The sequence below is a fragment of the Trichomonas vaginalis genome, chromosome V, assembly GCF_026262505.1.
Source record: "Trichomonas vaginalis G3 chromosome V, whole genome shotgun sequence".
NCBI lineage: Eukaryota > Parabasalia > Trichomonadida > Trichomonadidae > Trichomonas > Trichomonas vaginalis.
The window spans coordinates 6,396,985-6,423,307 of NC_067207.1; the positions used below are offsets into that span (position 1 = coordinate 6,396,985).

Genomic DNA, 26,323 nt, shown 5'->3' on the forward strand with positions numbered 1-26,323 from the left:
TAATGGAGATAAAATGAAGCATTTAATACATGACGTAGATGAAGACATGAATGAAAGCAGTGAAAAGCTCAACAGTTCTCTCATTCTTCCTTTCAGTAAGGACTATGAGTTCTGTTCAAATGGTGTGTATTTCTATTGTGGAAAGATGGGTTCAGGTAAGACATTTAACCTCATTCGTCATATACTCATAACAGAACGTTTAGGAAATGACTCATATTATGACCAAATCATTATATCAGCAACTTCAGACTCTATGGACTCAACAGCGAAAACATTTATGTCAAAAGTTCAAGCATCTGTCGTTAAAGTTCCAGATAGCGAACTCATTGAATTTCTTCAACGTTACGTTCGACGTAAGAGGAAATATTATGCCATCGTTGAATTTATACAGTCAGGAATGCAAAAGACTTCTGAGGAGATGGAAAGAATTATTGACAAACACCACTTACGTCAATACTCAGGAGTTTACGATATGAAACGACTTACAAACTACATTCTGTCAAAACTTTCAAAATACCCCTTCAAAAAGTATCCTTCAAACACTTTATTAGTTTGTGACGACTTCGCCGGAAAAGGTTTAGTGTCAAAAGCAGACTCACCATTAGCTAACATCATTACTAAAGTCAGACATTACCACTTAACTGTAGCAATACTTATGCAAACATGGCGTTTCCTTGCTTTAAACATAAAACGTCTCATAACTGACTTCGTTATCTTTCAAGGTTTCTCACGCTATGACATTGAACTCATTTGGAAACAGTCAGGTATAACATTACCTTTTGAAGAAATTTGGGAAGCATATAAGTCTCTCATCTCTCCTCGTTCATACCTTGAGATTCATATCATGACTAATACCATTAAAGTCAAAAATATTCCATGGGAACGACCAACATTGTTTTAAAGTTTAACCTTCAATTGACTGATGGTAAACAAATTCCATGCATCTCTGTCGCCATTTCTGTTAATATTTTTGCTGTCATTCATATCATCCACTTCCCCATCCGTTAGCTTTTGAGGATATGTGTTAGAATAGCTGTTCTTAAATGAAGGCTTTTCACCTTTGAGAGCATAAACTCTATAACTTTCTGCATACTTTATGTTTGAACCTCCTGAGCCATCATTGACATAAATTTTTATAGGCTTCCACCCTTTGTTCATATTCCTGCTTCTTCCCTTAGCTCTTTTGTTCAGTAGTTCTACATCTTTATACACAGCTCCTGTCTCAGTGAATTCAACAATATTTTCATTCGTTAGCTTTACATTCAAACCCTTGTCGAGTATATTGTTCATTTCATACATATAAAAGGTTTTTATTCTATATGAAATGAGAAGCAAATCCATCTTAGCTGGTGCCGTTAATGTTCCAATTGAACCAACATCAAATGTTGACTCACGAACGACAAACAATATTGTCATAAAGAACTATAGTTCAGAGTGTTTGAAAGAGCCAGAACCAGAGCTGAAATCCGTGAATTTAAACACAGCTTCAAACGCTAACGCTACATCAGATGTTTAAGTTAGAGTATCCACCACTGGACCAAATTCTTTCAAGAGAAGCCAACGACAACCCTTACACAAATGTTCAAACAAATCCTTCAGATAACGTAGACCATTACCTTCTTCAGTTATATCAAACAATTTTACTCAAAGACGATAAGAAGCTTTTGACAAATCTTATAAGCAAGAACCAAATAATTCTAACAAAGGAGGACCTTGAAAATGTTATCTCACGAATAACAGGGAAACAATGTGTCATTGACTATCTCGACCCTGAAATCGAATGCTGTGGTCAAACGCCACCATTCATGAAAATAGGTAACATCCGCATCATTGAAATACCAGGAACTACAGGAGTTGAGTTTAAGTATAAATATTCGAACGAGTATACAAAACTATCTACTTACTATAAGCTTTGCTTGAAATATGTTTTAGTAAATTAAAGCAGTCAGGAGGGCTCTTTGAGCCCATCTTGGCGCTTTGCGCCGTCAGTAAAAAAATTCAAGTTAGCAATTTGTAATATCTGTCCAAAACTTCTTCAACAGTATCGAACTCATCTTCATAATGCAAACCTAATCTTATTGACTTGGTGCAGTTTTCACTAACACAATATAGCGCTTTGCGCTCGGCGCCTTTGACGCCTTTTTCTGTTCTCTTGACTGACATAACTAACTCATTTGTTTCATCAAACAGCAATAACCAAAGTTCATGACCTAATACATAACATTCATACTTTATATTTTTAGCTCTGAGTTCTCTTGTAAGCTGTTGCATTTAATATTTTCTAAAAAGTCAACTTCAACAGTCATTCGCACTGGTGCCTTCAGTTCTACAGGCTCTCCTTGAAAGTCAACAAGTCTGAATTGCATGTCTTTCAAATTATGAGGACTAATGCGAACCCATTTACCTAAATGAGTTACTATGACAGGAACGTTTGGAATGAACATTGAATTGACTGCATAACAGAAGGATTTATATTCTACTGAACCTTTACTATTAACTCCTGAAATACCTGTGACATTAGCTATTTTTGACTCAACGTATAAACAATTACCATAACATACGTATGGAACAGATTTCATCTCAATCGTTTTGTCAACACTTTTCAAAGGACATGTCATATGGTATGCACCCAGAAGCAATTGAACTCTATGACTCATTCGTGTTATCTTAAACTCCTTCGCATAACTGAACTTCAAAACTCCTGCAATAAGTTTAACATTCATTAAGTTTTCTTCGTTCTCCTTGTTTATTGTAGTATTTATGAGCGCATTTAACACTCCAGCTAATGTTTCCATCTTATATTCTACATTATTGTGAAATCTTATTTCGTGCTTCTTTCCATCTATTTCAAGCTCCATGAAATCTGTTTCATCTGTTATAACGAATGAAGCGATAGTATTGAAGTCAACAACTCTGAAAGCAAGCGCTTCATTCTGAAGACCTAAGTTTGTTTGTAGCTTTACTGTCCCGTATTCGTTTGGGTCTGTACTTTGCAAATAGAACAACATTTTATTCTCATTAAAATATGAGTATTGCTGCATATGCGTATGAAGCTGACAGAGCTAAACGTTTATATTTTGGTCAATACTCTCTCACACTTACTGACAAATATATTGTTATCAGTGATGGAAATACCGAGAAATACATAACATGGAAGGACTATGAAAAGTTTGACCCTATTTTAACTCCATGTACAATGCCATTCATTGTAAATGGTGAAGTTGTCATGAAGAACGACACAACAGTATATAAGTCTGTTCATGAAGCGTTAGAATATATGTTGAATTATAATCCCGAAAGATTTGACCCAAGCACTACGTCATGTACAATGCCTTTTATTAAGGATGGTGAAATCGTAAGAGTTCCGGATTCAACGGTTTACACAGCTGTTCAAAACAGTTTACAAAACATTTTAGCGAATATCTTTTTAATATCAGAAACTACAGAAATAAAATTACCATATATAACAGATGCTAAAGAAATTAAATCAAAAACGACAACATTATTTACGTCACTTAATGATTTAATGACTTATATCATTAATATTCCTGCACCAACTACAGCATTTGATCCAAACTCGACGGTTTGCAGTGTACCTTTCATAAAGTCGCAAACGGACTCTTTGAGTCCTGAAGGTCTTTCAGACCGAAGCGACCAGGGCGAAGCCCATGACAGTTCAGTAATTGTTTTAAGGGATTCAACAGTTAATGAATCATTAAAGGCGTCATTAATGAAAATCATTGATTTTAATTCATTCACGAATACATATAATTCATTCATTAATGTTTCATATGCTTCTAAAGAAGGTGAGCCAAAAACTATCGATAAAGCGGTGTATGAAATAAAAGCATCAACGACGAAATTGAATTCGTTAACTTTTGACGGTGATAGTTTCGTTAATGACATAACATCGGGGAAAACAATTTTAACGAAAGAATATTTAAAATCTCATGTTAGTGAGTTCGTTGAAATTGAAAAAGAAGGTGGAATTAAGTTCGATCCACTGAATTTCATTTTCAGCTTAGCGAATGCAGGAATTAATTTCGCTGAATGGACAACTATACAGAGTGAAATAAATGCAATATGGACGTTTTTGGGGTCAAAAGCGGGAATGGGTGAGCTTGTAAATGCTGCAAGAACATTAGGTGAAACAGGAAATTTTGTAGATGGTTTTAAAAGACTTGTTTCAAATGTTTTAACAAACACAAAGAAATTATTTAGATATACCATACATAACGGACGGATTTTCGAACAGGTAGCAACAAACCCTCCGGTTATGGCTGCGTTGATGATGGTTAGAGATATAAAACCACGTAACGACGGGAACGAAGAACATGAACAACAGAGCCCAACGGGCTCAGAGCCACATAGTGGCGAGGATACTGGTCGGGTTATTCAAGACATTAAAAACGTGTATCCTGAAGTTATTGATTTATTTAGAGGAGTTAATGATTCAATTTCAAAACATTCTATAACCCTCGATGAAGAGAATAAATTAACAGATTATATATTCGTCATTATTGCAGAACTAATGAAGAGAATAAATGAAAAAGGAATTGGTGATATCATTAATGTCAGCGATGTAATGATGAAAAGAAATTTTGACTCATTATTTACAAAACCGAAAACAGAATATAGTCTTTATGACGTAATTACCGAATTAATGAAAAAGATTAATGATAATAAGAGTTCTGGCGGAAGAGTTGAATTAGAAGTGAATGATGTTAATGAGAAATTAGCCGAAAAAGCAGATAAAAACCACGTTCATTATATAACTTCAGACGAACAGATTATAACGGACTACCATGGATATTTAACACGAAGTGATGAAGCGAAGACAAAAAATGTTAATGAAAGAAGATATAAATACATTCGTGCTAAAGGTTATGACATAAGCTGTACTGTACAGTATGACACAGGTAAAGCACCAGAAGCATTTAGTTATAACGATGAAATTTATGCCTCTACTTTCTCTGTTAATGGTGTATTAGTTGAACCAAGATTTATGTTAAGAGTTAAGGCAAAAATAACGTTTGAAGATGCTATTAAAAGTAAAGCTGACAAAGTTGAACTCGAAGCAATGAACAAAGTTTTGAAATCTCATAAACACAACATCTCCGATATAAATGAACTTCAAACTTCTTTAGACAGTAAAGCTGACAAGAACCATACACATAAATCCTTCACTACTGTTAGAGCAGACGACATAATACTGAACTTTGACCTTGGTTCAAGTGCACCATTAGAAAATCCAAGTACAAGCGTAAAAGATACTCTTAACAATTTAGATAAGAGTTGCAGGAATACCGAAGATCATGCCAGAAACTTTGAAGCATATGAACTACCAGCAATGTTAGATAAGAAAGCAGACAAGAACCATACACATAAATCCTTCACAACTGTTGCTATAGAAAGTATTGAAGGAACGGTTGGCGGAACTGGTGGGGAGGGCGGAGCCCCGCCGCACGCGGCTGCATTATATTGTAAACCTCCTAACTTTCCACAAGGTTTAACATCGGAGGAAAACATAACGACGATGAAATACATTAGATGTAGAAATGTTTATGTCATGGAGGATGAAAATAATGTTAAATTCACTGCTCAAGATTTATATGATAAGAAAGCTGACAAGAACCATACACATAAATCCTTCACTACTGTTAGAGCTGATGACATAATACTGAACTTTGACCTTGGTTCAAGTGCACCATTAGAGAATCCAAGTACAAGCGTAAAAGATACTCTTAACAATTTAGATAACAGTTGCAGGAATATTGAAGGTCATGTCAGAAACTTTGAAACCCATGAACTACCAGCAATGTTAGACAGTAAAGCAGACAAAACTTATGTGGATGCAGAACTAACAAAGAAATTTTCGAAACCAGATACAATGACATTTACAACAGAAATTATAAATGGTGAACCAGCAACTCCATTTGAATTTGTTAGAGGTCTTCAACCAGATACTTTTGAATTTTTCTTGGATAATTCTATTGAACTAACATTACATTATAAAAGTGGAACAAATGCAACATTTCATCCGGGAGATACATTCCAAATGGTATTTAATGACATAAGTTCTTTAGAATATGTTTATAGAGTTATGAGCATATATGATTTAATATATCCTATAGGAGCTGTTTATACGTCTATGAATCCAATAAATCCAAACACTTTATTTGGTGGTAGATGGTATGAAATAGTTGACAGTTTTCCATTCTACACTAATACGCAGTCAATGAAGATGGGAGGTTCAAAGAAAATAGGTATTGAAAACCTTCCTTCACATATGCATAGGTTCAGTGGAAGAACATCTGTGGAAGGAAACCATTCACATTCAATAACAAAAAGAGGTTATACAAATCTTGCAGCGGGTTCGGATAGACAGGGAATGCATAGATATGATATCACAACTGACCCCAAAGATGTTAGCACAGGTATTTTCTGTGGAACTGCAGGAAATCATACACATGTTGTAGCTGGTATTACAGACCCAGCAGGTAATGGAAAAGATTATATGCCTCCTTATATAACAATGCACGCTTGGATACGAGTTGGTTAAAATCTTTAACTTTACATAAATGAGCTTGAAAGAAGTATTCGAACAACATCCATGGAGGTCATTTAAGAATTCAATGAAGCTGCAAAGAGTTCGGGATTTACTAACAGAGCTGAAGTGAAAAGGTTCTTTTGACAAAAATGTTGTACATCAAACAAAAATAAATCCTTACGACTACTTTTTACCAATTTACTCCAACACTTCCTGACGCATACCAATTTGACACTCTCATTCAAAGCAGAAAAGGAGGACATAAACCATTCCTCATCTTCATAAATGTTAACACTCGTAAAGCATATGCGTATATAATGAGAAATAAAGGAACTCGTGAAGTGTTAAGAGTTTTACAAAAGTTTGTAGCAGAACATAGCCCAAGTATTTTAACATCAGACCAAGACGGTGCATACCTCAGCAACGAAATCACAGAATTTCTCATTAAGCATAACATAACTCACTACACTACTGAAGACCATAACCATAACATACTCGGTATCATTAACCGCTTCATAAGGACTCTCAGAGATTTAAATCAAGAGCGAGACTTTACCGAAGAAACAATGAAACATTTTCTCGAAGTATATAATTCCTCAACACATTCTACAACAGGACATACACCAAATTCAATGACAACAACAACAAGAAGAAAAGTATATACAAAAGAAACGAAGCCAAACACAAAATATCAGAAATTCAACACAATTTACTCTCATTCCTGGTACAAAAGTTCGTGTGTAGTTCTTGACGACAAACCATTGACAAAGAAACGTTTAAGGTTAAGTCGAAATTATTATATCGTAGACTCTACGCAAGGTAATGGATATCTTATAAAAGCTGCTGACGACTCCATAGCATTTTACCCTCGACATAAATTAGTCGAAAGTAGTAATGGCAAACTTGCTGAAACCATTGACGAAGCAAAGCGAGGAGTGGTTATTGAAATACTTGACTATAACACAAACGATGACACTTATAAAGTAAGATATGAAGGAGGCGTTGAAGATGTTATACCATCTAAGAACTTGAGAGAATCTAAACCAACTCATCTGGGACCATTAGAGCGGGAGTACTGGAAAGATAAAAACATGCCAGAAAGAATAAGAAAATTCTTCTAAACTTTTTCGTTGGATGTAAATCAGACATGAATGAGAACAGTCATGTATTATTAATGGTACCATTTATTTTTGTCATAAATTTACACCAAAAATAATGTTTAGGTGAAGTGGTGACATCTCACCTCTTTTCTCACCTGTTTTCTCACCTCTTGAACTTTTTATAACATTCGGTCATAACTTCATCAATTTCATTTAAATCACGATTTAAAAACTCATTGACTTCATCTTCAACCGTGTCATCTTGTAATAAGAATATTTTCTTTAGTTTCATGTCAACATCCCGAACAGCACAAAGGATAAAATCATATTCATTTCTTCCGTTAAACATACTTTTTCTTTCTCGTTCATCGTTAAATAAATTATTGAAAATATAAACAGCGGTGTAAAAGTTATGTACTGTGTTAAATGTTGAAGCTTCACCTATTTTAGATTTTAGGATTCTTTTAGTAAGTAAATTGTTATCGTTCTTTCTCTTTTCCTTATCGTTCATGTCGAATCTGTCGAACCACATATCCTGTATTTCATCGAATTTACGAACTATAGAATCCGTCATTTCCCTGGTTAATGAGGGGTAATCATTATTAATTTTTTCATATAATTTGTCCATATGATTTTCATCGACGTTTCCGGAAAGCATTTAATTAAAGCAAAAATAATGTTTAGGTGAAGAGGTGAGATGTCACCTGTTTTTTCACCTCTTTTTTCACCTCTTGAATTTTCATGAATTTTCACAAAAGACCAAAAATATATTATAGGTGAAGAGGTGAGATGTCACCCGTTTTCTCACCTGTTTTCTCACCCTCGTGACTTTGTCATAACTTCTTCGTAAATGCTTTGTCATAACTTCTTCGTAAATGAGTGTAAATGACCAAAAATATATTATAGGTGAAGAGGTGAGATGTCACCTCTTTTTTCACCTAATTTCTCACCTCTTGAATTTTCATGAATTTCCTTAAGATAGAAAAATAACGTTAGTTTTATTTTTATTTATTTTTTTTATTTTGTATGTAAAGATATGATTTCAACAATCGGCACAACAACAATTCAAGCCGCGAACGGCGGGACTCTGTCCACAACAACTTCACCAAACTCGTTAGTCATGAATCCAACATCTATGTTAGTAGAGATGAAAAGCTTCATTCCTTCTTCATATACTTTCGAAACAAAAATCCAGAAGATAAAGCAAGAACTTTTAACAAGTAATTTAGACTGTAGTGCGAAAGATGAAACAAATGAACAGTATCTTTATGAAATGCAGGACATTATTGACCATTTACCTAAACTACCTGAAATTCAGCATCAAAAACTAACTATTCCTGAATTCGATGAAATAGAAGTGAAACCAACTGACTCAGTAGAAATAAAGAAGTTCATTCGAAAGGTAAACTATGAGTTTCTAGGATTTCATTGCAACCATAAGGTTATGGACAAAGATTGCGACATGGTATATAAGAATGTTTCTGACATATATAAATCCGGGGAGTTTAAGACCTACGATAACTTTGTTTCGTTAGTTGCTGAATGTGTATGGCAGATAAGAGATAAAGATAGAAGAGGTAAAATATGGAACGAACAGATAAGACCAACTGCTTTTGAGTTAAAGAAAACCATTGACGCCTTAGTTGTTTTAGCAGGTAAGGTTTCAGAATATAACGCAAAAATGAATCCGCAATGTTCTAAATGTAAAGCAGCAATTAGGAAATATAACTACTCCGTCAAAGAGATAGAAAGAATGCGAAACGACTATGCAGACTTAAAGAAAGAAGCAGAAAAGCCAGCAGAAAATAAAATGGACATGTTAGCATTTCTGAACAAAAACTATCCAACTGCTGACGATTTCCTTCTATCTGACGTCAAGAAGAAATATAAAGAAACTTTCGGCATTGTTAAAACTTTTGACATACTGACAGAAGAAATAGAAGCTACGAAATTGTTTAGGATTTCAAATATACATCGTACAATTCATGTAAAACGCTTGTGAAAAACTGGGGTGAGAAAACAGGTGAAAAACGGGTGACATCTCACCTCTTCACCTATAATATATTTTTGGTCTTTTGTGAAAATTCATGAAAATTCAAGAGGTGAAAAAAGAGGTGAAAAAACAGGTGACATCTCACCTCTTCACCTAAACATTATTTTTGCTTTAATTAAATGCTTTCCGGAAACGTCGATGAAAATCATATGGACAAATTATATGAAAAATTAATAATGATTACCCCTCATTAACCAGGGAAATGACGGATTCTATAGTTCGTAAATTCGATGAAATACAGGATATGTGGTTCGACAGATTCGACATGAACGATAAGGAAAAGAGAAAGAACGATAACAATTTACTTACTAAAAGAATCCTAAAATCTAAAATAGGTGAAGCTTCAACATTTAACACAGTACATAACTTTTACACCGCTGTTTATATTTTCAATAATTTATTTAACGATGAACGAGAAAGAAAAAGTATGTTTAACGGAAGAAATGAATATGATTTTATCCTTTGTGCTGTTCGGGATGTTGACATGAAACTAAAGAAAATATTCTTATTACAAGATGACACGGTTGAAGATGAAGTCAATGAGTTTTTAAATCGTGATTTAAATGAAATTGATGAAGTTATGACCGAATGTTATAAAAAGTTCAAGAGGTGAGAAAACAGGTGAGAAAAGAGGTGAGATGTCACCACTTCACCTAAACATTATTTTTGGTGTAAATTTATGACAAAAATAAATGGTACCATTAATAATACATGACTGTTCTCATTCATGTCTGATTTACATCCAACGAAAAAGTTTAGAAGAATTTTCTTATTCTTTCTGGCATGTTTTTATCTTTCCAGTACTCCCGCTCTAATGGTCCCAGATGAGTTGGTTTAGATTCTCTCAAGTTCTTAGATGGTATAACATCTTCAACGCCTCCTTCATATCTTACTTTATAAGTGTCATCGTTTGTGTTATAGTCAAGTATTTCAATAACCACTCCTCGCTTTGCTTCGTCAATGGTTTCAGCAAGTTTGCCATTACTACTTTCGACTAATTTATGTCGAGGGTAAAATGCTATGGAGTCGTCAGCAGCTTTTATAAGATATCCATTACCTTGCGTAGAGTCTACGATATAATAATTTCGACTTAACCTTAAACGTTTCTTTGTCAATGGTTTGTCGTCAAGAACTACACGAACTTTTGTACCAGGAATGAGAGTAAATTGTGTTGAATTTCTGATATTTTGTGTTTGGCTTCGTTTCTTTTGTATATACTTTTCTTCTTGTTGTTGTGTCATTGAATTTGGTGTATGTCCTGTTGTAGAATGTGTTGAGGAATTATATACTTCGAGAAAATGTTTCATTGTTTCTTCGGTAAAGTCTCGCTCTTGATTTAAATCTCTGAGAGTCCTTATGAAGCGGTTAATGATACCGAGTATGTTATGGTTATGGTCTTCAGTAGTGTAGTGAGTTATGTTATGCTTAATGAGAAATTCTGTGATTTCGTTGCTGAGGTATGCACCGTCTTGGTCTGATGTTAAAATACTTGGGCTATGTTCTGCTACAAACTTTTGTAAAACTCTTAACACTTCGAGTTCCTTTATTTCTCATTATATACGCATATGCTTTACGAGTGTTAACATTTATGAAGATGAGGAATGGTTTATGTCCTCCTTTTCTGCTTTGAATGAGAGTGTCAAATTGGTATGCGTCAGGAGTGTTGGAGTAAATTGGTAAAAAGTAGTCGTAAGGATTTATTTTTGTTTGATGTACAACATTTTTGTCAAAGAACCTTTTCACTTCAGCTCTGTTAGTAAATCCCGAACTCTTTGCAGCTTCATTGAACTTCTTAAATGACCTCCATGGATGTTGTTCGAATACTTCTTTCAAGCTCATTTATGTAAAGTTAAAGATTTTAACCAACTCGTATCCAAGCGTGCATTGTTATATAAGGAGGCATATAATCTTTTCCATTACCTGCTGGGTCTGTAATACCAGCTACAACATGTGTATGATTTCCTGCAGTTCCACAGAAAATACCTGTGCTAACATCTTTGGGGTCAGTTGTGATATCATATCTATGCATTCCCTGTCTATCCGAACCCGCTGCAAGATTTGTATAACCTCTTTTTGTTATTGAATGTGAATGGTTTCCTTCCACAGATGTTCTTCCACTGAACCTATGCATATGTGAAGGAAGGTTTTCAATACCTATTTTCTTTGAACCTCCCATCTTCATTGACTGCGTATTAGTGTAGAATGGAAAACTGTCAACTATTTCATACCATCTACCACCAAATAAAGTGTTTGGATTTATTGGATTCATAGACGTATAAACAGCTCCTATAGGATATATTAAATCATATATGCTCATAACTCTATAAACATATTCTAAAGAACTTATGTCATTAAATACCATTTGGAATGTATCTCCCGGATGAAATGTTGCATTTGTTCCACTTTTATAATGTAATGTTAGTTCAATAGAATTATCCAAGAAAAATTCAAAAGTATCTGGTTGAAGACCTCTAACAAATTCAAATGGAGTTGCTGGTTCACCATTTATAATTTCTGTTGTAAATGTCATTGTATCTGGTTTCGAAAATTTCTTTGTTAGTTCTGCATCCACATAAGTTTTATCTGCTTTCTTGTCTAACATTGCTGGTAGTTCATATGCTTCAAAGTTTCTGGCATGATCTTCGGTATTCCTGCAACTCTTATCTAAATTGTTAAGAGTATCTTTTACGCTTGTACTCGGATTCTCTAAAGGTGCACTTGAACCAAGGTCAAAGTTCAATATTATGTCGTCTGCTCTAACAGTAGTGAAGGATTTATGTGTATGGTTCTTGTCTGCTTTCTTGTCATATAAATCTTGAGCAGTGAATTTAATATTATGTTCATCCTTCATGACATAAACATCTTTACATCTAATGTTTCTCATCGTCGTTATGTCGTCATCCGATGTTAAACCTTGTGGAAAGTTAGGAGGTTTACAATATAATGCAGCCACGTGCGGCGGGGCTCCGCCCTCCCCACCAGTTCTTCAACCGTTCCTTCAATACTTTCTATAGCAACAGTTTGTGAAGGATTTATGTGTATGGTTCTTGTCTGCTTTCTTATCTAACATTGCTGGTAGTTCATGCTTCAAAGTTTCTGGCATGACTTTCAATGTTCCTGCAACTGTTATCTAAACTGTTAAGAGTATCTTTTACGCTTGTACTTGGATTTTCTAATGGTGCACTTGAACCAAGGTCAAAGTTCAATATTATGTCGTCTGCTCTAACAGTAGTGAAGGATTTATGTGTATGGTTCTTGTCAGCTTTACTGTCTAAAGAAGTTTGAAGTTCATTTATATCGGAGATGTTGTGTTTATGAGATTTCAAAACTTTGTTCGTTGCGTCAAGTTCAACTTTGTCAGCTTTACTTTTAATAGCATCTTCAAACGTTATTTTTGCCTTAACTCTTAACATAAATCTTGGTTCAACTAATACACCATTAACAGAGAAAGTAGAGGCATAAATTTCATCGTTATAACTAAATGCTTCTGGTGCTTTACCTGTGTCATACTGTACAGTACAGCTTATGTCATAACCTTTAGCACGAATGTATTTATATCTTCTTTCATTAACATTTTTTGTCTTCGCTTCATCACTTCGTGTTAAATATCCATGGTAGTCCGTTATAATCTGTTCGTCTGAAGTTATATAATGAACGTGGTTTTTATCTGCTTTTTCGGCTAATTTCTCATTAACATCATTCACTTCTAATTCAACTCTTCCGCCAGAACTCTTATTATCATTAATCTTTTTCATTAATTCGGTAATTACGTCATAAAGACTATATTCTGTTTTCGGTTTTGTAAATAATGAGTCAAAATTTCTTTTCATCATTACATCGCTGACATTAATGATATCACCAATTCCTTTTTCATTTATTCTCTTCATTAATTCTGCAATAATGACGAATATATAATCTGTTAATTTATTCTCTTCATCGAGGGTTATAGAATGTTTTGAAATTGAATCATTAACTCCTCTAAATAAATCAATAACTTCAGGATACACGTTTTTAATGTCTTGAATAACCCGACCAGTATCCTCGCCACTATGTGGCTCTGAGCCCGTTGGGCTCTGTTGTTCATGTTCTTCGTTCCCGTCGTTACGTGGTTTTATATCTCTAACCATCATCAACGCAGCCATAACCGGAGGGTTTGTTGCTACCTGTTCGAAAATCCGTCCGTTATGTATGGTATATCTAAATAATTTCTTTGTGTTTGTTAAAACATTTGAAACAAGTCTTTTAAAACCACACAAAATTTCCTGTTTCACCTAATGTTCTTGCAGCATTTACAAGCTCACCCATTCCCGCTTTTGACCCCAAAAACGTCCATATTGCATTTATTTCACTCTGTATAGTTGTCCATTCAGCGAAACTAACACCCGCATTCGCTAAGCTGAAAATGAAATTCAGTGGATCGAACTTAATTCCACCTTCTTTTTCAATTTCAACGAACTCACTAACATGAGATTTTAAATATTCTTTCGTTAAAATTGTTTTCCCCGATGTTATGTCATTAACGAAACTATCACCGTCAAAAGTTAACGAATTCAATTTCGTCGTTGATGCTTTTATTTCATACACCGCTTTATCGATAGTTTTTGGCTCACCTTCTTTAGAAGCATATGAAACATTAATGAATGAATTATATGTATTCGTGAATGAATTAAAATCAATGATTTTCATTAATGACGCCTTTAATGATTCATTAACTGTTGAATCCCTTAAAACAATTAATGAACTGTCATGGGCTTCGCCCTGGTCGCTTCGGTCTGAAAGACCTTCAGGACTCAAAGAGTCCGTTTGCGACTTTATGAAAGGTACACTGCAAACCGTCGAGTTTGGATCAAATGCTGTAGTTGGTGCAGGAATATTAATGATATAAGTCATTAAATCATTAAGTGACGTAAATAATGTTGTCGTTTTTGATTTAATTTCTTTAGCATCTGTTATATATGGTAATTTTATTTCTGTAGTTTCTGAATTAAAGATATTCGCTAAAATGTTTTGTAAACTGTTTTGAACAGCTGTGTAAACCGTTGAATTCGGAACTCTTACGATTTCACCATCCTTAATAAAAGGCATTGTACATGACGTAGTGCTTGGGTCAAATCTTTCGGGATTATAATTCAACATATATTCTAACGCTTCATATACAGACTTATATACTGTTGTGTCGTTCTTCATGACAACTTCACCATTTACAATGAATGGCATAGTGCATGGAGTTAAAATAGGGTCAAACTTTTCATAGTCCTTCCATGTTATGTATTTCTCGGTATTTCCATCAGAAATAACAATATATTTGTCAGTAAGTGTGAGAGAGTATTGACCAAAATATAAACGTTTAGCTCTGTCAGCTTCATACGCATATGCAGCAATACTCATATTTTAATGAGAATAAAATGTTGTTCTATTTGCAAAGTACAGACCCAAACGAATACGGGACAGTAAAGCTACAAACAAACTTAGGTCTTCAGAATGAAGCGCTTGCTTTCAGAGTTGTTGACTTCAATACTATCGCTTCATTCGTTATAACAGATGAAACAGATTTCATGGAGCTTGAAATAGATGGAAAGAAGCACGAAATAAGATTTCACAATAATGTAGAATATAAGATGGAAACATTAGCTGGAGTGTTAAATGCGCTCATAAATACTACAATAAACAAGGAGAACGAAGAAAACTTAATGAATGTTAAACTTATTGCAGGAGTTTTGAAGTTCAGTTATGCGAAGGAGTTTAAGATAACACGAATGAGTCATAGAGTTCAATTGCTTCTGGGAGCATACCATATGACATGTCCTTTGAAAAGTGTTGACAAAACGATTGAGATGAAATCTGTTCCATACGTATGTTATGGTAATTGTTTATACGTTGAGTCAAAAATAGCTAATGTCACAGGTATTTCAGGAGTTAATAGTAAAGGTTCAGTAGAATATAAATCCTTCTGTTATGCAGTCAATTCAATGTTCATTCCAAACGTTCCTGTCATAGTAACTCATTTAGGTAAATGGGTTCGCATTAGTCCTCATAATTTGAAAGACATGCAATTCAGACTTGTTGACTTTCAAGGAGAGCCTGTAGAACTGAAGGCACCAGTGCGAATGACTGTTGAAGTTGACTTTTTAGAAAATATTAAATGCAACAGCTTACAAGAGAACTCAGAGCTAAAAATATAAAGTATGAATGTTATGTATTAGGTCATGAACTTTGGTTATTGCTGTTTGATGAAACAAATGAGTTAGTTATGTCAGTCAAGAGAACAGAAAAAGGCGTCAAAGGCGCCGAGCGCAAAGCGCTATATTGTGTTAGTGAAAACTGCACCAAGTCAATAAGATTAGGTTTGCATTATGAAGATGAGTTCGATACTGTTGAAGAAGTTTTGGACAGATATTACAAATTGCTAACTTGAATTTTTTTGACTGACGGCGCAAAGCGCCAAGATGGGCTCAAAGAGCCCTCCTGACTGCTTTAATTTACTAAAACATATTTCAAGCAAAGCTTATAGTAAGTAGATAGTTTTGTATACTCGTTCGAATATTTATACTTAAACTCAACTCCTGTAGTTCCTGGTATTTCAATGATGCGGATGTTACCTATTTTCATGAATGGTGGCGTTTGACCACAGCATTCGATTTCAGGGTCGAGATAGTCAATGACACATTGTTTCCCTGTTATTCGTGAGATAACATTTTCAAGGTCCTCCTTTGTTAGAATTATTTGGTTCTTGCTTATAAGATTTGTCAAAAGCTTCTTATCGTCTTTGAGTAAAATTGTTTGATATAACTGAAGAAGGTAATGGTCTACGTTATCTGAAGGATTTGTTTGAACATTTGTGTAAGGGTTGTCGTTGGCTTCTCTTGAAAGAATTTGGTCCAGTGGTGGATACTCTAACTTAACATCTGATGTAGCGTTAGCGTTTGAAGCTGTGTTTAAATTCACGGATTTCAGCTCTGGTTCTGGCTCTTTCAAACACTCTGAACTATAGTTCTTTATGACAATATTGTTTGTCGTTCGTGAGTCAACATTTGATGTTGGTTCAATTGGAACATTAACGGCACCAGCTAAGATGGATTTGCTTCTCATTTCATATAGAATAAAAACCTTTTATATGTATGAAATGAACAATATACTCGACAAGGGTTTGAATGTAAAGCTAACGAATGAAAATATTGTTGAATTCACTGAGACAGGAGCTGTGTATAAAGATGTAGAACTACTGAACAAAAGAGCTAAGGGAAGAAGCAGGAATGAACAAAGGGTGGAAGCCTATAAAAATTTATGTCAATGATGGCTCAGGAGGTTCAAACATAAAGTATGCAGAAAGTTATAGAGTTTATGCTCTCAAAGGTGAAAAGCCTTCATTTAAGAACAGCTATTCTAACATATCCTCAAAAGCTAACGGATGGGGAAGTGGATGATATGAATGACAGCAAAAATATTAACAGAAATGGCGACAGAGATGCATGGAATTTGTTTACCATCAGTCAATTGAAGGTTAAACTTTAAAACAATGTTGGTCGTTCCCATGGAATATTTTTGACTTTAATGGTATTAGTCATGATATGAATCTCAAGGTATGAACGAGGAGAGATGAGAGACTTATATGCTTCCCAAATTTCTTCAAAAGGTAATGTTATACCTGACTGTTTCCAAATGAGTTCAATGTCATAGCGTGAGAAACCTTGAAAGATAACGAAGTCAGTTATGAGACGTTTTATGTTTAAAGCAAGGAAACGCCATGTTTGCATAAGTATTGCTACAGTTAAGTGGTAATGTCTGACTTTAGTAATGATGTTAGCTAATGGTGAGTCTGCTTTTGACACTAAACCTTTTCCGGCGAAGTCGTCACAAACTAATAAAGTGTTTGAAGGATACTTTTTGAAGGGGTATTTTGAAAGTTTTGACAGAATGTAGTTTGTAAGTCGTTTCATATCGTAAACTCCTGAGTATTGACGTAAGTGGTGTTTGTCAATAATTCTTTCCATCTCCTCAGAAGTCTTTTGCATTCCTGACTGTATAAATTCAACGATGGCATAATATTTCCTCTTACGTCGAACGTAACGTTGAAGAAATTCAATGAGTTCGCTATCTGGAACTTTAACGACAGATGCTTGAACTTTTGACATAAATGTTTTCGCTGTTGAGTCCATAGAGTCTGAAGTTGCTGATATAATGATTTGGTCATAATATGAGTCATTTCCTAAACGTTCTGTTATGAGTATATGACGAATGAGGTTAAATGTCTTACCTGAACCCATCTTTCCACAATAGAAATACACACCATTTGAACAGAACTCATAGTCCTTACTGAAAGGAAGAATGAGAGAACTGTTGAGCTTTTCACTGCTTTCATTCATGTCTTCATCTACGTCATGTATTAAATGCTTCATTTTATCTCCATTAAAAATGCAAGTCAGAAATATTCAGAACATAGCACCGAGTCTAACTGACAAGAGTATAAAGATATACTATGAACACGTTATGATGAAACCTACCAAAATTCAAGAAAGTCAGTATACTTATGAATATCCAAGGCACTGGGTAGAGTATGTAGGAGGTGAGAAAGCTATTGAAATAAGACAAGTTAGAAGTATTCCAGCAGGAAGGACAATATTATTGAAGAACTTTAATGTTTTGAGGTATAATGATGAAACAAAGAAGCAAGATAGTTTTCCTGTTGCTGTGTATGTGAACCTAGACACAGGAGATGACATGAAAGTTTTTAATACAAAGCTTCAAACGGTAGTGAGAGAACAACTGACTGCGGAAGGGCATCCATTACCTTCAGAAGTTACCATAGCATATAATTTTGAAACAAATGCAATAGATTTTAAAGTCGTCTCTGCAAAGAAGTCAGGTTTTACATTTAATGAAGCAGATGTATATTCGAATGAAAACTTCAAAGCTATTGCATGGTTAGATAATGACGATTGCTTTAAGAAAATATTTAAATTCAGTGACTCAACGATGTCAATAGATGACCTTCGTGGAATGTTACCATCGACGTTTACAGTAGAAGGTTCAGCAGGATTGCTTACAAGATTGTCAATTGGTGGTATTTGGTCTCGTGAGAACATTGTTATAAAATCCAGTATAAGTGAATTTGCTGAAGAATCTATATTATGTCTTTCAAACTACATGTATTCGCCACCGAAGCATTATAGTATAACAAACTTTGTCAGTAAGTTTAACATAAGACTTGTCGAACCTTCTTCAATGAAAGATGTTGTGCTACCTAAAGATGGAAAGGATGGACTCATTATTGAGATGATTTTAATTGCATATTAAATGAGCTTGTTCTTGAAGGTCATTCATGATGAAATAACTGTTGTAGAAGATGTTAGCAATTGTTCAGACATTTTGAAGCGTATAGATGAGATAAGAAAGAAGTTTATGAAGCCGCAACGCGGCGAGGACGAAGTCCATGAGAATGTTTATGTTTCATTGACTTTCTCCAGTAACGAGAACTTTTATGAGATAATATTGAAGAGAGATGATTTTAATATGGTGTAAATGGTAGCTTGGACAGCTTTAGGCGCAATGGGAACAAAAGCATTAGCATTTGGAGCAAAAGCACTTGGGGCTTATGACGCAGTAAATAAAATGAGTGGAGGAAGGGTTTCGAAGACATTAGATGCAAATAAAGGAAGATTGGAGGCTGGGTTGCAAAGAAGTTAAGATTAAATAAAATAGGGCTCATAAATAAAGCATCCAATTTGGTTGCGACTGAGTCAGAAAATGCTTTAGGAAAGGACGATGAGTTTGCAAAACATGCAAAAGACTTTAATGACCAGATGAAAGGTGAAACAATGCATTTAAATAGATTCGATGGAACTAAAGAAAATGTTTCTTCTCCACCAGTAGTTCTTCCGTATGGTCCCTATGGAATGTATGGAAATCCTTACGAAAGACCATTTGACCCATTGACTGGTGGAAGTAACTGGTATCATTACGGACGAAGAAGAAAGACAGTCAAGTTGGAGACAGACGTGAAGAAAGCAACTAAAAAGAAACCAAGGAAGAGAGTTATAAAGTAATGAATTCAACGGGTGAAAAAAGAGGTGAAAAAACAGGTGACATCTCACCACTTCACCTAAATTTATTTTTGTGCTATGTTTTCATACGTGTGAGGGTGGTGATATCATTAATTTTATATAAATGACAGAACAAAAATATAACATTTCTACTCAGCAGGAATGAGACCCTTACTGACTATGTATTCGTTTAATGCTTGATGAAAACAATGGTACATATTATCGTATGGGTATACACAGCGTCTGTTTCCATCGTCGTCGTATATGTAGAGCTCAAATCCAGTCCAACCTTCTTTTGTACAATATGTAGCTTTATTTAAGTATGCATTTATGTAGATAAGGCAATTTTCTTCATCGCTCCAGAAATAATTTTTGTTCTTTGTTGAAATAGTTTTCGTTCCTCTGCGACCATAAGGAATGTATGCAATGAACTTTGCGTCATATGGGATTGTAATATATTTAGGGTTTCTTTCATCGTCAATGGGTCTGTCTTTGTTAAAATGCATGTTTCTCAGTTTTACTTGAGTTTTGAATAGTTCACGGAAACGTTCTGGGAAAGAATCATAGTAAATGTAGTCAGACATGTCTTTGTAATGAAATAAAAAATTTAAAAAAAATAAAAATAAGGTTATTTTTTATTTAGTGAGGACGGTAGTGAATTCGTTAGTGAGTTCGTTAGTGAAGTCGTTTATGTGTCAGACGGTTTTGTAAATATTTAAGGTTAAGTTGGTGTTATGGTTGTGTTGTAAAATATACGTTACCGGTTTCGTAAAGTGTCAAAACCGCTAAGTGGTGTACGGAGGCGCGCAGTGCCACAGTACCCAAGTTAGGGATACTAACTAAAGCAAATAATATCTATGATCCAAGATTTTACATCAATTCACATTTGACAACATCATCCATGAGTGAAGAAGAACAAAACAACTTGTTTGTTGCGAGAAGACAAATTGGACAAATCCCTCCACAACTTTTCCAAAAACCTCATCCAAAACGAAGTGTCAAAAGTGACAATCCTCCATTTTCATCATCTGTGGAAGTGAATGTTTCACAGTTTATTTGGACCATGTTATTTCTATTGACTTGCACAGTGGTAATGTTACTGACTACAAGATAGTTGTTTTCAATAACATGACAGTGATCAATGGCTGTTCTAAATTCATTGTTTTAGGATACAATGATTCAACAGCTCAAATCATCAACAGAAATACTAAAAAAGTCACACAATTAAATCTTTACCGCGGCAAAGTCACATGTTTAGACATTTCTCTTAACTTCGGTGTTGTTGTTATTGCTACAGAAGACGGCGTTATCACAGTCGCTGACTTGTACACTGGCGACACAATCAGGAACATCATGGTTAATTTCACAGTTCATCAGATTTGTATCACAAAAACATGGGGATTCATTGTCACATCTTCGAACGACAAAAGCGGACAGAAATTCATCTCATGTTACACTATCAATGGGAGATTCATCAGACAGAAAGAAGTCCAGTCTGTTGCAGATTCTATTGTCACATGGTCATCAACAAGTGGATTCGACTACATCGCAGTCAACTTGAGTGGCATTGTCAACTTTTCAGAAGCATTCTTCTTGAAGTTTTCACCGAAATACAACAGATACTCAGGCAAGATCTGTCGCATGGAATATTCCGATAAGATGAAATCTCTTGTTGTTGGATACATCCAATTCAAATGTAATTTAGTTAATTGTTTTGTTTTATATTATTTATTTGGGGTATTATTATTGTCGTCTGGCGGTTTTAGACGACAATGCGAATTTTCAAATAATAGGATTTTTAGCCAGATAAAGAGCTACTCCATATATCATGCGTGTTTGCATACTATATACATAGACGGAATTGATGTTCTTCCTTTATTTAGGTACCGAAACATGCTTGAAAAATCTATTTTTTAGACGACAATGATAATTTTGTCACTTTTCCAGACGACAATAATAATTTGTCACCTTTTTAGACGACAATAAAACATCCTCTATTTATTTATTTGTTTATAAAAATCTATTGTTTATTTTTAATTTCCATTCTGATCAAATCGAACACTCAGAAGGCATATCAAACCAAGAATATTTCAAGAATAATCCAAGTAAATTAAGAAGGTTCGTTTAGTGAATGGAAAAATTCTTAGATGCGTAAATCGACAGATAATTAATTCTCTACAAAGTTATTACGCTTCTATAATGTAGAAAATTAATTCTTTGAATCGGACTTTCTTGCAGAATTTGAATTTCATGAAGAATTCAAGACAACAGAAAAAAGATATATAAAAATCTTTAACAAAGTGTTAGGTATATCGGAATCATATCTCATTCATATTGAAGCATCATGCTAAATCTTTTTGTTTTGTAAATAAATTTTTTATTATTAAAATTAAATAGTAGCAAACAATCTTGTCTCAATTTTTGGTACTTTCTCGGGAATATTTTAATGCGTTTATGAACATACAATCTTCATCAGGTAATTACAAAATATCAAGATTTAATTAAGAAAATTGAAAGAGTCAAAAATTTTCAATTGAATAGAAATATTTTGGGAATCTCACAATCGGATACAAGAACAAAGCCAATGCTTCAAGGACAGGCACTGTTCAAAAAGTATAAATTAGGGATTCAGCATTTCAAAAGTGCTAGAGATCTACCGAAGATATATCCAAATTGGATAAAAGTTAATTCTTACCTACCAGGAGTTCGTCCATTTCAAACATTAAACATCGAAGTAGATGAGAATGTTATTCATTACTTTGAGATTCAAATAAATGATCTTCCAGCTATTGTTAATTTTGAAGGATACCGTCCAATTGCCATTGAAGATTTGTTACGCTTTAATCGATTCTTTGAATTAAAAGATAATGACATTACACTTTTAGGGAAATATGCTATGAAAAAAAATTTTACTTTATATAAAATCAAGGAATTTCGAAAAATTTATTATAACCGCGCAAATATAATTGCATGCTTACTTGAAGGAATTGTATTAGATTATGCAATATTACATGATGCAAGTGAAGAAATTGTTAAGGCAATTCAAAAACTTGCAAAAGGGATGAAGTACACAGATGATTTCATTTTTAGTGATCAATGGGTTCCCCGTAATGATATGCATATATATCCAATGATTCATTACGAGTCAGGAAGATATTTTAACACTTACAATTATTCACTCAGAGAACTTGGTCTTGATGAACTACATGTAGCTAAACGCCGATTGTCAGGGAAAATATCTAAATAAACATTGATTATTTAATTTACTCCTTTATTTACCTAATTTATATGAAGGAGTAATTCCTAACTTCTATTTGTATGCAAGCGGATTCAACCTTGTAAACTTCTCGAGCAAAAATTATAGTCAAATATAACAAGTATCATATTTTGAATAAAATTCTCGGGATATTTTCATCACTTTGATTTTTATCATGTTATATACGAAATGATTAAATTAAATCGATTTATATCATAGATATACATTGATTCATATCAATTGTTCATTTGCAATCTAAAAAATGTTTTTTGTATTTACTAGCAAAATTGATTATAATTGGTATTATTAAACACAATAGTTCATAATTTGAACTTAAAAATTTTATTTTTAATTAAATGATATATTTTATTACAATATTGTTTGAATTTTGTCAAATAACTAATACATATATCATATGTAGTTACAATTTTTATCACCGAGTCATGGTTATATCAAACATGTTTTATGACGATCAAATTCCATTCAATTGTGAGATTTGATGTGCTTGATTAGATTTCATGGGAGAAGAAAACCAGCTAATAAGAATCTTTGATCATTACGGAATTGAGCATAGGTGCCTAACAGTAAGCTGCCCTAAAGAGTATTATCGTGAACTTTGCCAAGAGTTCGAATGCATTCTCAGATGTGGCACATATCATCAAATCTGTCAATGGACTTTCACCGAACTATACATTAAACATTACGAGTTATTTCTAGAAATATTAAAGTCAGCTACAACAGGTATCAGTGGACCCTTAAAAAGTGGGAAGCATGGTTGCATTCACAGGTTCAAGATCAAGATCGGGATGGATAATCTCAACAGTGATCTTTATGGTTATCTCCTGAATATTAATGACCAAATTATGATAGCTTTCATTAACCATCCCCTTGGACCAACGATGGGCCATGAAGTTTGTCATGTTACTGGTATCTTAATTCATTCAAAGAAAGTCTACCCAATCTCAATCCCAAATTACGAGGAGATGGACGAAATAGTCAAAACCACAGGTTTAGACTTCTACGAAGAAAAGTTCCATAATGCCTCGGAAATAGTTGAGAATTTCTTATTGACTTTCATTCCAAAAGGTATCATCGATAACCCGAGATTCAAACTGAAATGGGAATTAGCATATGGTCAGATGCTTGAAGATTTTAACTGCGACTTCATTAAAGATTTATTTCAATTCCTCACAAATAATGGAATGACCCCTCAGGAATTCGAGGCGTTCAAAATAGCCACATGCAACACAACAAAAGTAATCCGTGGTGCCAGATATCAAATGAACATGTGGAACTCCGGACTACCAGATGAATTAAGAAACATCGTAGAATACCCATTTCAATTTGGTTCAACCACAGTAAATCACTCAGAAGGTATTGCAAATCACGAATACATGAAGAATAATTATCATAAGTTTCAAGTTTCATTGAGCAATGGCCAAACCATCAGAAACTTAAATCGCAAGATAGCTAATTCATCCGGAAAATTATTCCGGATTGGACATGCGAAAGATGATTTCTTCAAGAGGGAATTTAAAGACGTGTTTGAGTTTGCCGGGGAATACACGAAAACGCAAAAAAGGTTCACACAAATCTTTAACGATTTATTGGGTATGCCTGAAGAGGAACTCATTCATATTGAAAGTTCTTGTTAATTTTTCGAGATATGTAAATAAATTATAATGTGTGCTTTTATAAATTTGTTCTTTATTCTTTTATTGACTCGTATTTTAGAAATATATTCCAAATAGGGTTGTTAAAAATATCAAAAATTAGCGTTTTGAAGACACCATGGTGTCTTATAATTTTCCCTTCCTTATTGGCGTGTAGAAATAAATGCGCCAATAGATTGAAGAAGAAGAATTGTTTTTCTCTTAATGAACTTTAATCCTTTTGATATAAGAATATTAAAAACATTAATATAATTTCGATTTCGGAAATTAAATTTCCAAATTTTTTGTTGATTTCGGAAATAACAGGATCCCGCATCCAACACGCAACAACAAAACACAAAACACACTTTTTGGTTCTTTCATCGTTTGAATCGTAATTTATGTAATACATGATTTGGATAAATTTTATAAAAATAGAACCCATATTATATTCTTTTCAAAGATTCTTGCAAATCATCAAAAATAATTGTATTTTAAAAAACGATCAAATTATCCTTTCATTATTTTAAACTTAAATTAGTTGTTATGATTGACTAAAGCAATCATATTTATTCATCATTAAATAAACAAAAAAATAATATTTGAGAGTTATTTAAAAAAAACACATTGAATTTATTAATTTGTCTCAATTTCAGTATTATAAATTTTTATAATTTCAATGTTTTGAAATACACTTTTTAATATTTCAATATTTATGATATTTCAATGTATTAAGTGGTCTCAAATTGAGCTTCTCAAATATAAGTTGGCCTATTCAAATAATAAAATTAAATAATATTTAAAATAATAAATAAAAGTGATTGAGGTCATAGCAAAACGGCTGTTTCAGTCATTAATTCTTAAAAATAAAAAGGGTAAAAACTAAATACAATGGGTAAAATTCAATAGTGTCTGTGCTATCGTTCAATTTGAAGGTGTCTTTTGAAACCGCAAGACACATTGAGTTTTTGAATAGTGTATTATGGTTTGACAGACACCAATGAAAAAAATAAAATTATATTTATTTTAAATATATAAGATCCTTATATAAAATATAAATATTTTATCGTTTTATTTTCTTGTTTTAGAAATGTTTTTTATTGAAAAATCAATAAAACTAACTCCAAAATAAAATTTTTGATTTAAAGACACTATGATGACACCAGGCAAATCTTCCAAGACACCTATCGTCGGGAATCTAACAACCCTAATTCCAAACTTTTTCTGAGCTTTGCTCAGAAAAATTGTTTGGAGTACATTGGAATACCAATCACTTCAAATTGTGTTGTGCATTATCATTTCATTGAAAACGGGACCAAAAAATTTGATTTGATTGATATTTATATATTGTTTAGTATTCAAAATTATTTCAGCCTGCAAATTGCTATCATTTCAAATTTATACAATTATAAAATCAATGATACAAGAATTTTTGAAATTCAGAGAAATTATATTTTATCTCTCAAAGGAGGATTGAATACTAATAAATTGAAATCCATGTACAAATCATTGCTTAATAATACATTTTACAATTCTTCTGAAAACAATTCAGGATTTTTAATAAGAGGTAACTAGATTCAAAAAAAAACATCCGAATAGTGTAATACATTAGAATTTTGCATGAGTCAAAATTTAATTTTTCAAACAGAGAACCCAGTTACATTTTTGAATA

At 33.6% G+C, this 26,323-nt stretch overlaps 17 protein-coding genes and 2 pseudogenes across 19 annotated transcripts, besides 2 other annotated features; 9 read left to right on the forward strand and 10 right to left on the reverse strand.

Annotated features, from left to right (window-relative positions):
- Positions 1-20,584: part of a mobile genetic element that runs on past the window's edge.
- On the forward strand, positions 47-901 carry TVAGG3_0288580 (protein of unknown function, DUF4106 family; the record flags this gene model as incomplete). Its single annotated transcript, XM_051229071.1, has 1 exon — positions 47-901. The coding sequence occupies one exon, from the start codon at positions 47-49 to the stop codon at positions 899-901; it is 855 nt and encodes a 284-aa protein (XP_051098801.1).
- On the reverse strand, positions 901-1,097 carry TVAGG3_0288590 (annotated as a pseudogene). The gene has a single exon. A coding segment is annotated over exon 1 (197 nt).
- On the forward strand, positions 1,486-1,940 carry TVAGG3_0288600 (annotated as a pseudogene). The gene has a single exon. A coding segment is annotated over exon 1 (455 nt).
- TVAGG3_0288610 (uncharacterized protein) lies at positions 2,232-3,008 on the reverse strand (the record flags this gene model as incomplete). The annotated part of the gene is made up of 1 exon (XM_051229072.1): positions 2,232-3,008. One exon carries the CDS (start codon positions 3,006-3,008, stop codon positions 2,232-2,234), a length of 777 nt encoding a protein of 258 aa, XP_051098802.1.
- On the forward strand, positions 3,527-4,582 carry TVAGG3_0288620 (uncharacterized protein; the record flags this gene model as incomplete). The annotated part of the gene is made up of 1 exon (XM_051229073.1): positions 3,527-4,582. A coding segment is annotated over one exon (1,056 nt), but the record flags the coding sequence as incomplete, so codon positions are not given.
- On the forward strand, positions 5,351-6,209 carry TVAGG3_0288630 (keratin-associated protein family; the record flags this gene model as incomplete). The annotated part of the gene is made up of 1 exon (XM_051229074.1): positions 5,351-6,209. A coding segment is annotated over one exon (859 nt), but the record flags the coding sequence as incomplete, so codon positions are not given.
- Positions 7,814-8,224, reverse strand: TVAGG3_0288640 (uncharacterized protein; the record flags this gene model as incomplete). Its single annotated transcript, XM_001578851.1, has 1 exon — positions 7,814-8,224. One exon carries the CDS (start codon positions 8,222-8,224, stop codon positions 7,814-7,816), a length of 411 nt encoding a protein of 136 aa, XP_001578901.1.
- TVAGG3_0288650 (organellar and viral DNA polymerase type B) lies at positions 9,095-9,652 on the forward strand (the record flags this gene model as incomplete). Its single annotated transcript, XM_001286582.1, has 1 exon — positions 9,095-9,652. The coding sequence occupies one exon, from the start codon at positions 9,095-9,097 to the stop codon at positions 9,650-9,652; it is 558 nt and encodes a 185-aa protein (XP_001286583.1).
- TVAGG3_0288660 (integrase core domain containing protein family) lies at positions 10,459-10,944 on the reverse strand (the record flags this gene model as incomplete). The annotated part of the gene is made up of 1 exon (XM_051229075.1): positions 10,459-10,944. One exon carries the CDS (start codon positions 10,942-10,944, stop codon positions 10,459-10,461), a length of 486 nt encoding a protein of 161 aa, XP_051098805.1.
- TVAGG3_0288670 (ATP binding) lies at positions 11,591-12,554 on the reverse strand (the record flags this gene model as incomplete). Its single annotated transcript, XM_051229076.1, has 1 exon — positions 11,591-12,554. A coding segment is annotated over one exon (964 nt), but the record flags the coding sequence as incomplete, so codon positions are not given.
- TVAGG3_0288680 (keratin-associated protein family) lies at positions 13,016-13,845 on the reverse strand (the record flags this gene model as incomplete). Its single annotated transcript, XM_051229077.1, has 1 exon — positions 13,016-13,845. A coding segment is annotated over one exon (830 nt), but the record flags the coding sequence as incomplete, so codon positions are not given.
- TVAGG3_0288690 (organellar and viral DNA polymerase type B) lies at positions 14,250-15,091 on the reverse strand (the record flags this gene model as incomplete). Its single annotated transcript, XM_051229078.1, has 1 exon — positions 14,250-15,091. A coding segment is annotated over one exon (842 nt), but the record flags the coding sequence as incomplete, so codon positions are not given.
- On the forward strand, positions 15,394-15,885 carry TVAGG3_0288700 (uncharacterized protein; the record flags this gene model as incomplete). Its single annotated transcript, XM_051229079.1, has 1 exon — positions 15,394-15,885. One exon carries the CDS (start codon positions 15,394-15,396, stop codon positions 15,883-15,885), a length of 492 nt encoding a protein of 163 aa, XP_051098809.1.
- TVAGG3_0288710 (uncharacterized protein) lies at positions 16,178-16,792 on the reverse strand (the record flags this gene model as incomplete). Its single annotated transcript, XM_051229080.1, has 1 exon — positions 16,178-16,792. The coding sequence occupies one exon, from the start codon at positions 16,790-16,792 to the stop codon at positions 16,178-16,180; it is 615 nt and encodes a 204-aa protein (XP_051098810.1).
- Positions 17,212-18,066, reverse strand: TVAGG3_0288720 (protein of unknown function, DUF4106 family; the record flags this gene model as incomplete). The annotated part of the gene is made up of 1 exon (XM_051229081.1): positions 17,212-18,066. One exon carries the CDS (start codon positions 18,064-18,066, stop codon positions 17,212-17,214), a length of 855 nt encoding a protein of 284 aa, XP_051098811.1.
- TVAGG3_0288730 (uncharacterized protein) lies at positions 18,116-18,777 on the forward strand (the record flags this gene model as incomplete). Its single annotated transcript, XM_051229082.1, has 1 exon — positions 18,116-18,777. A coding segment is annotated over one exon (662 nt), but the record flags the coding sequence as incomplete, so codon positions are not given.
- Positions 19,725-19,892: a terminal%2Cinverted (terminal inverted repeat of Maverick-2 transposon ID:TVAGG3_0288540).
- TVAGG3_0288740 (uncharacterized protein) lies at positions 19,893-20,327 on the reverse strand (the record flags this gene model as incomplete). The annotated part of the gene is made up of 1 exon (XM_001578854.1): positions 19,893-20,327. The coding sequence occupies one exon, from the start codon at positions 20,325-20,327 to the stop codon at positions 19,893-19,895; it is 435 nt and encodes a 144-aa protein (XP_001578904.1).
- Positions 20,585-20,805: 221 nt separating the features above from the next.
- TVAGG3_0288750 (aggrephagy protein) lies at positions 20,806-21,660 on the forward strand (the record flags this gene model as incomplete). The annotated part of the gene is made up of 1 exon (XM_001578855.1): positions 20,872-21,660. One exon carries the CDS (start codon positions 20,872-20,874, stop codon positions 21,658-21,660), a length of 789 nt encoding a protein of 262 aa, XP_001578905.1.
- Positions 21,661-23,517: 1,857 nt separating this feature from the next.
- Positions 23,518-25,008, forward strand: TVAGG3_0288760 (uncharacterized protein; the record flags this gene model as incomplete). Its single annotated transcript, XM_001578856.1, has 1 exon — positions 23,518-24,654. One exon carries the CDS (start codon positions 23,518-23,520, stop codon positions 24,652-24,654), a length of 1,137 nt encoding a protein of 378 aa, XP_001578906.1.
- Between the last annotated feature and the right edge of the window lie 1,315 nt (positions 25,009-26,323).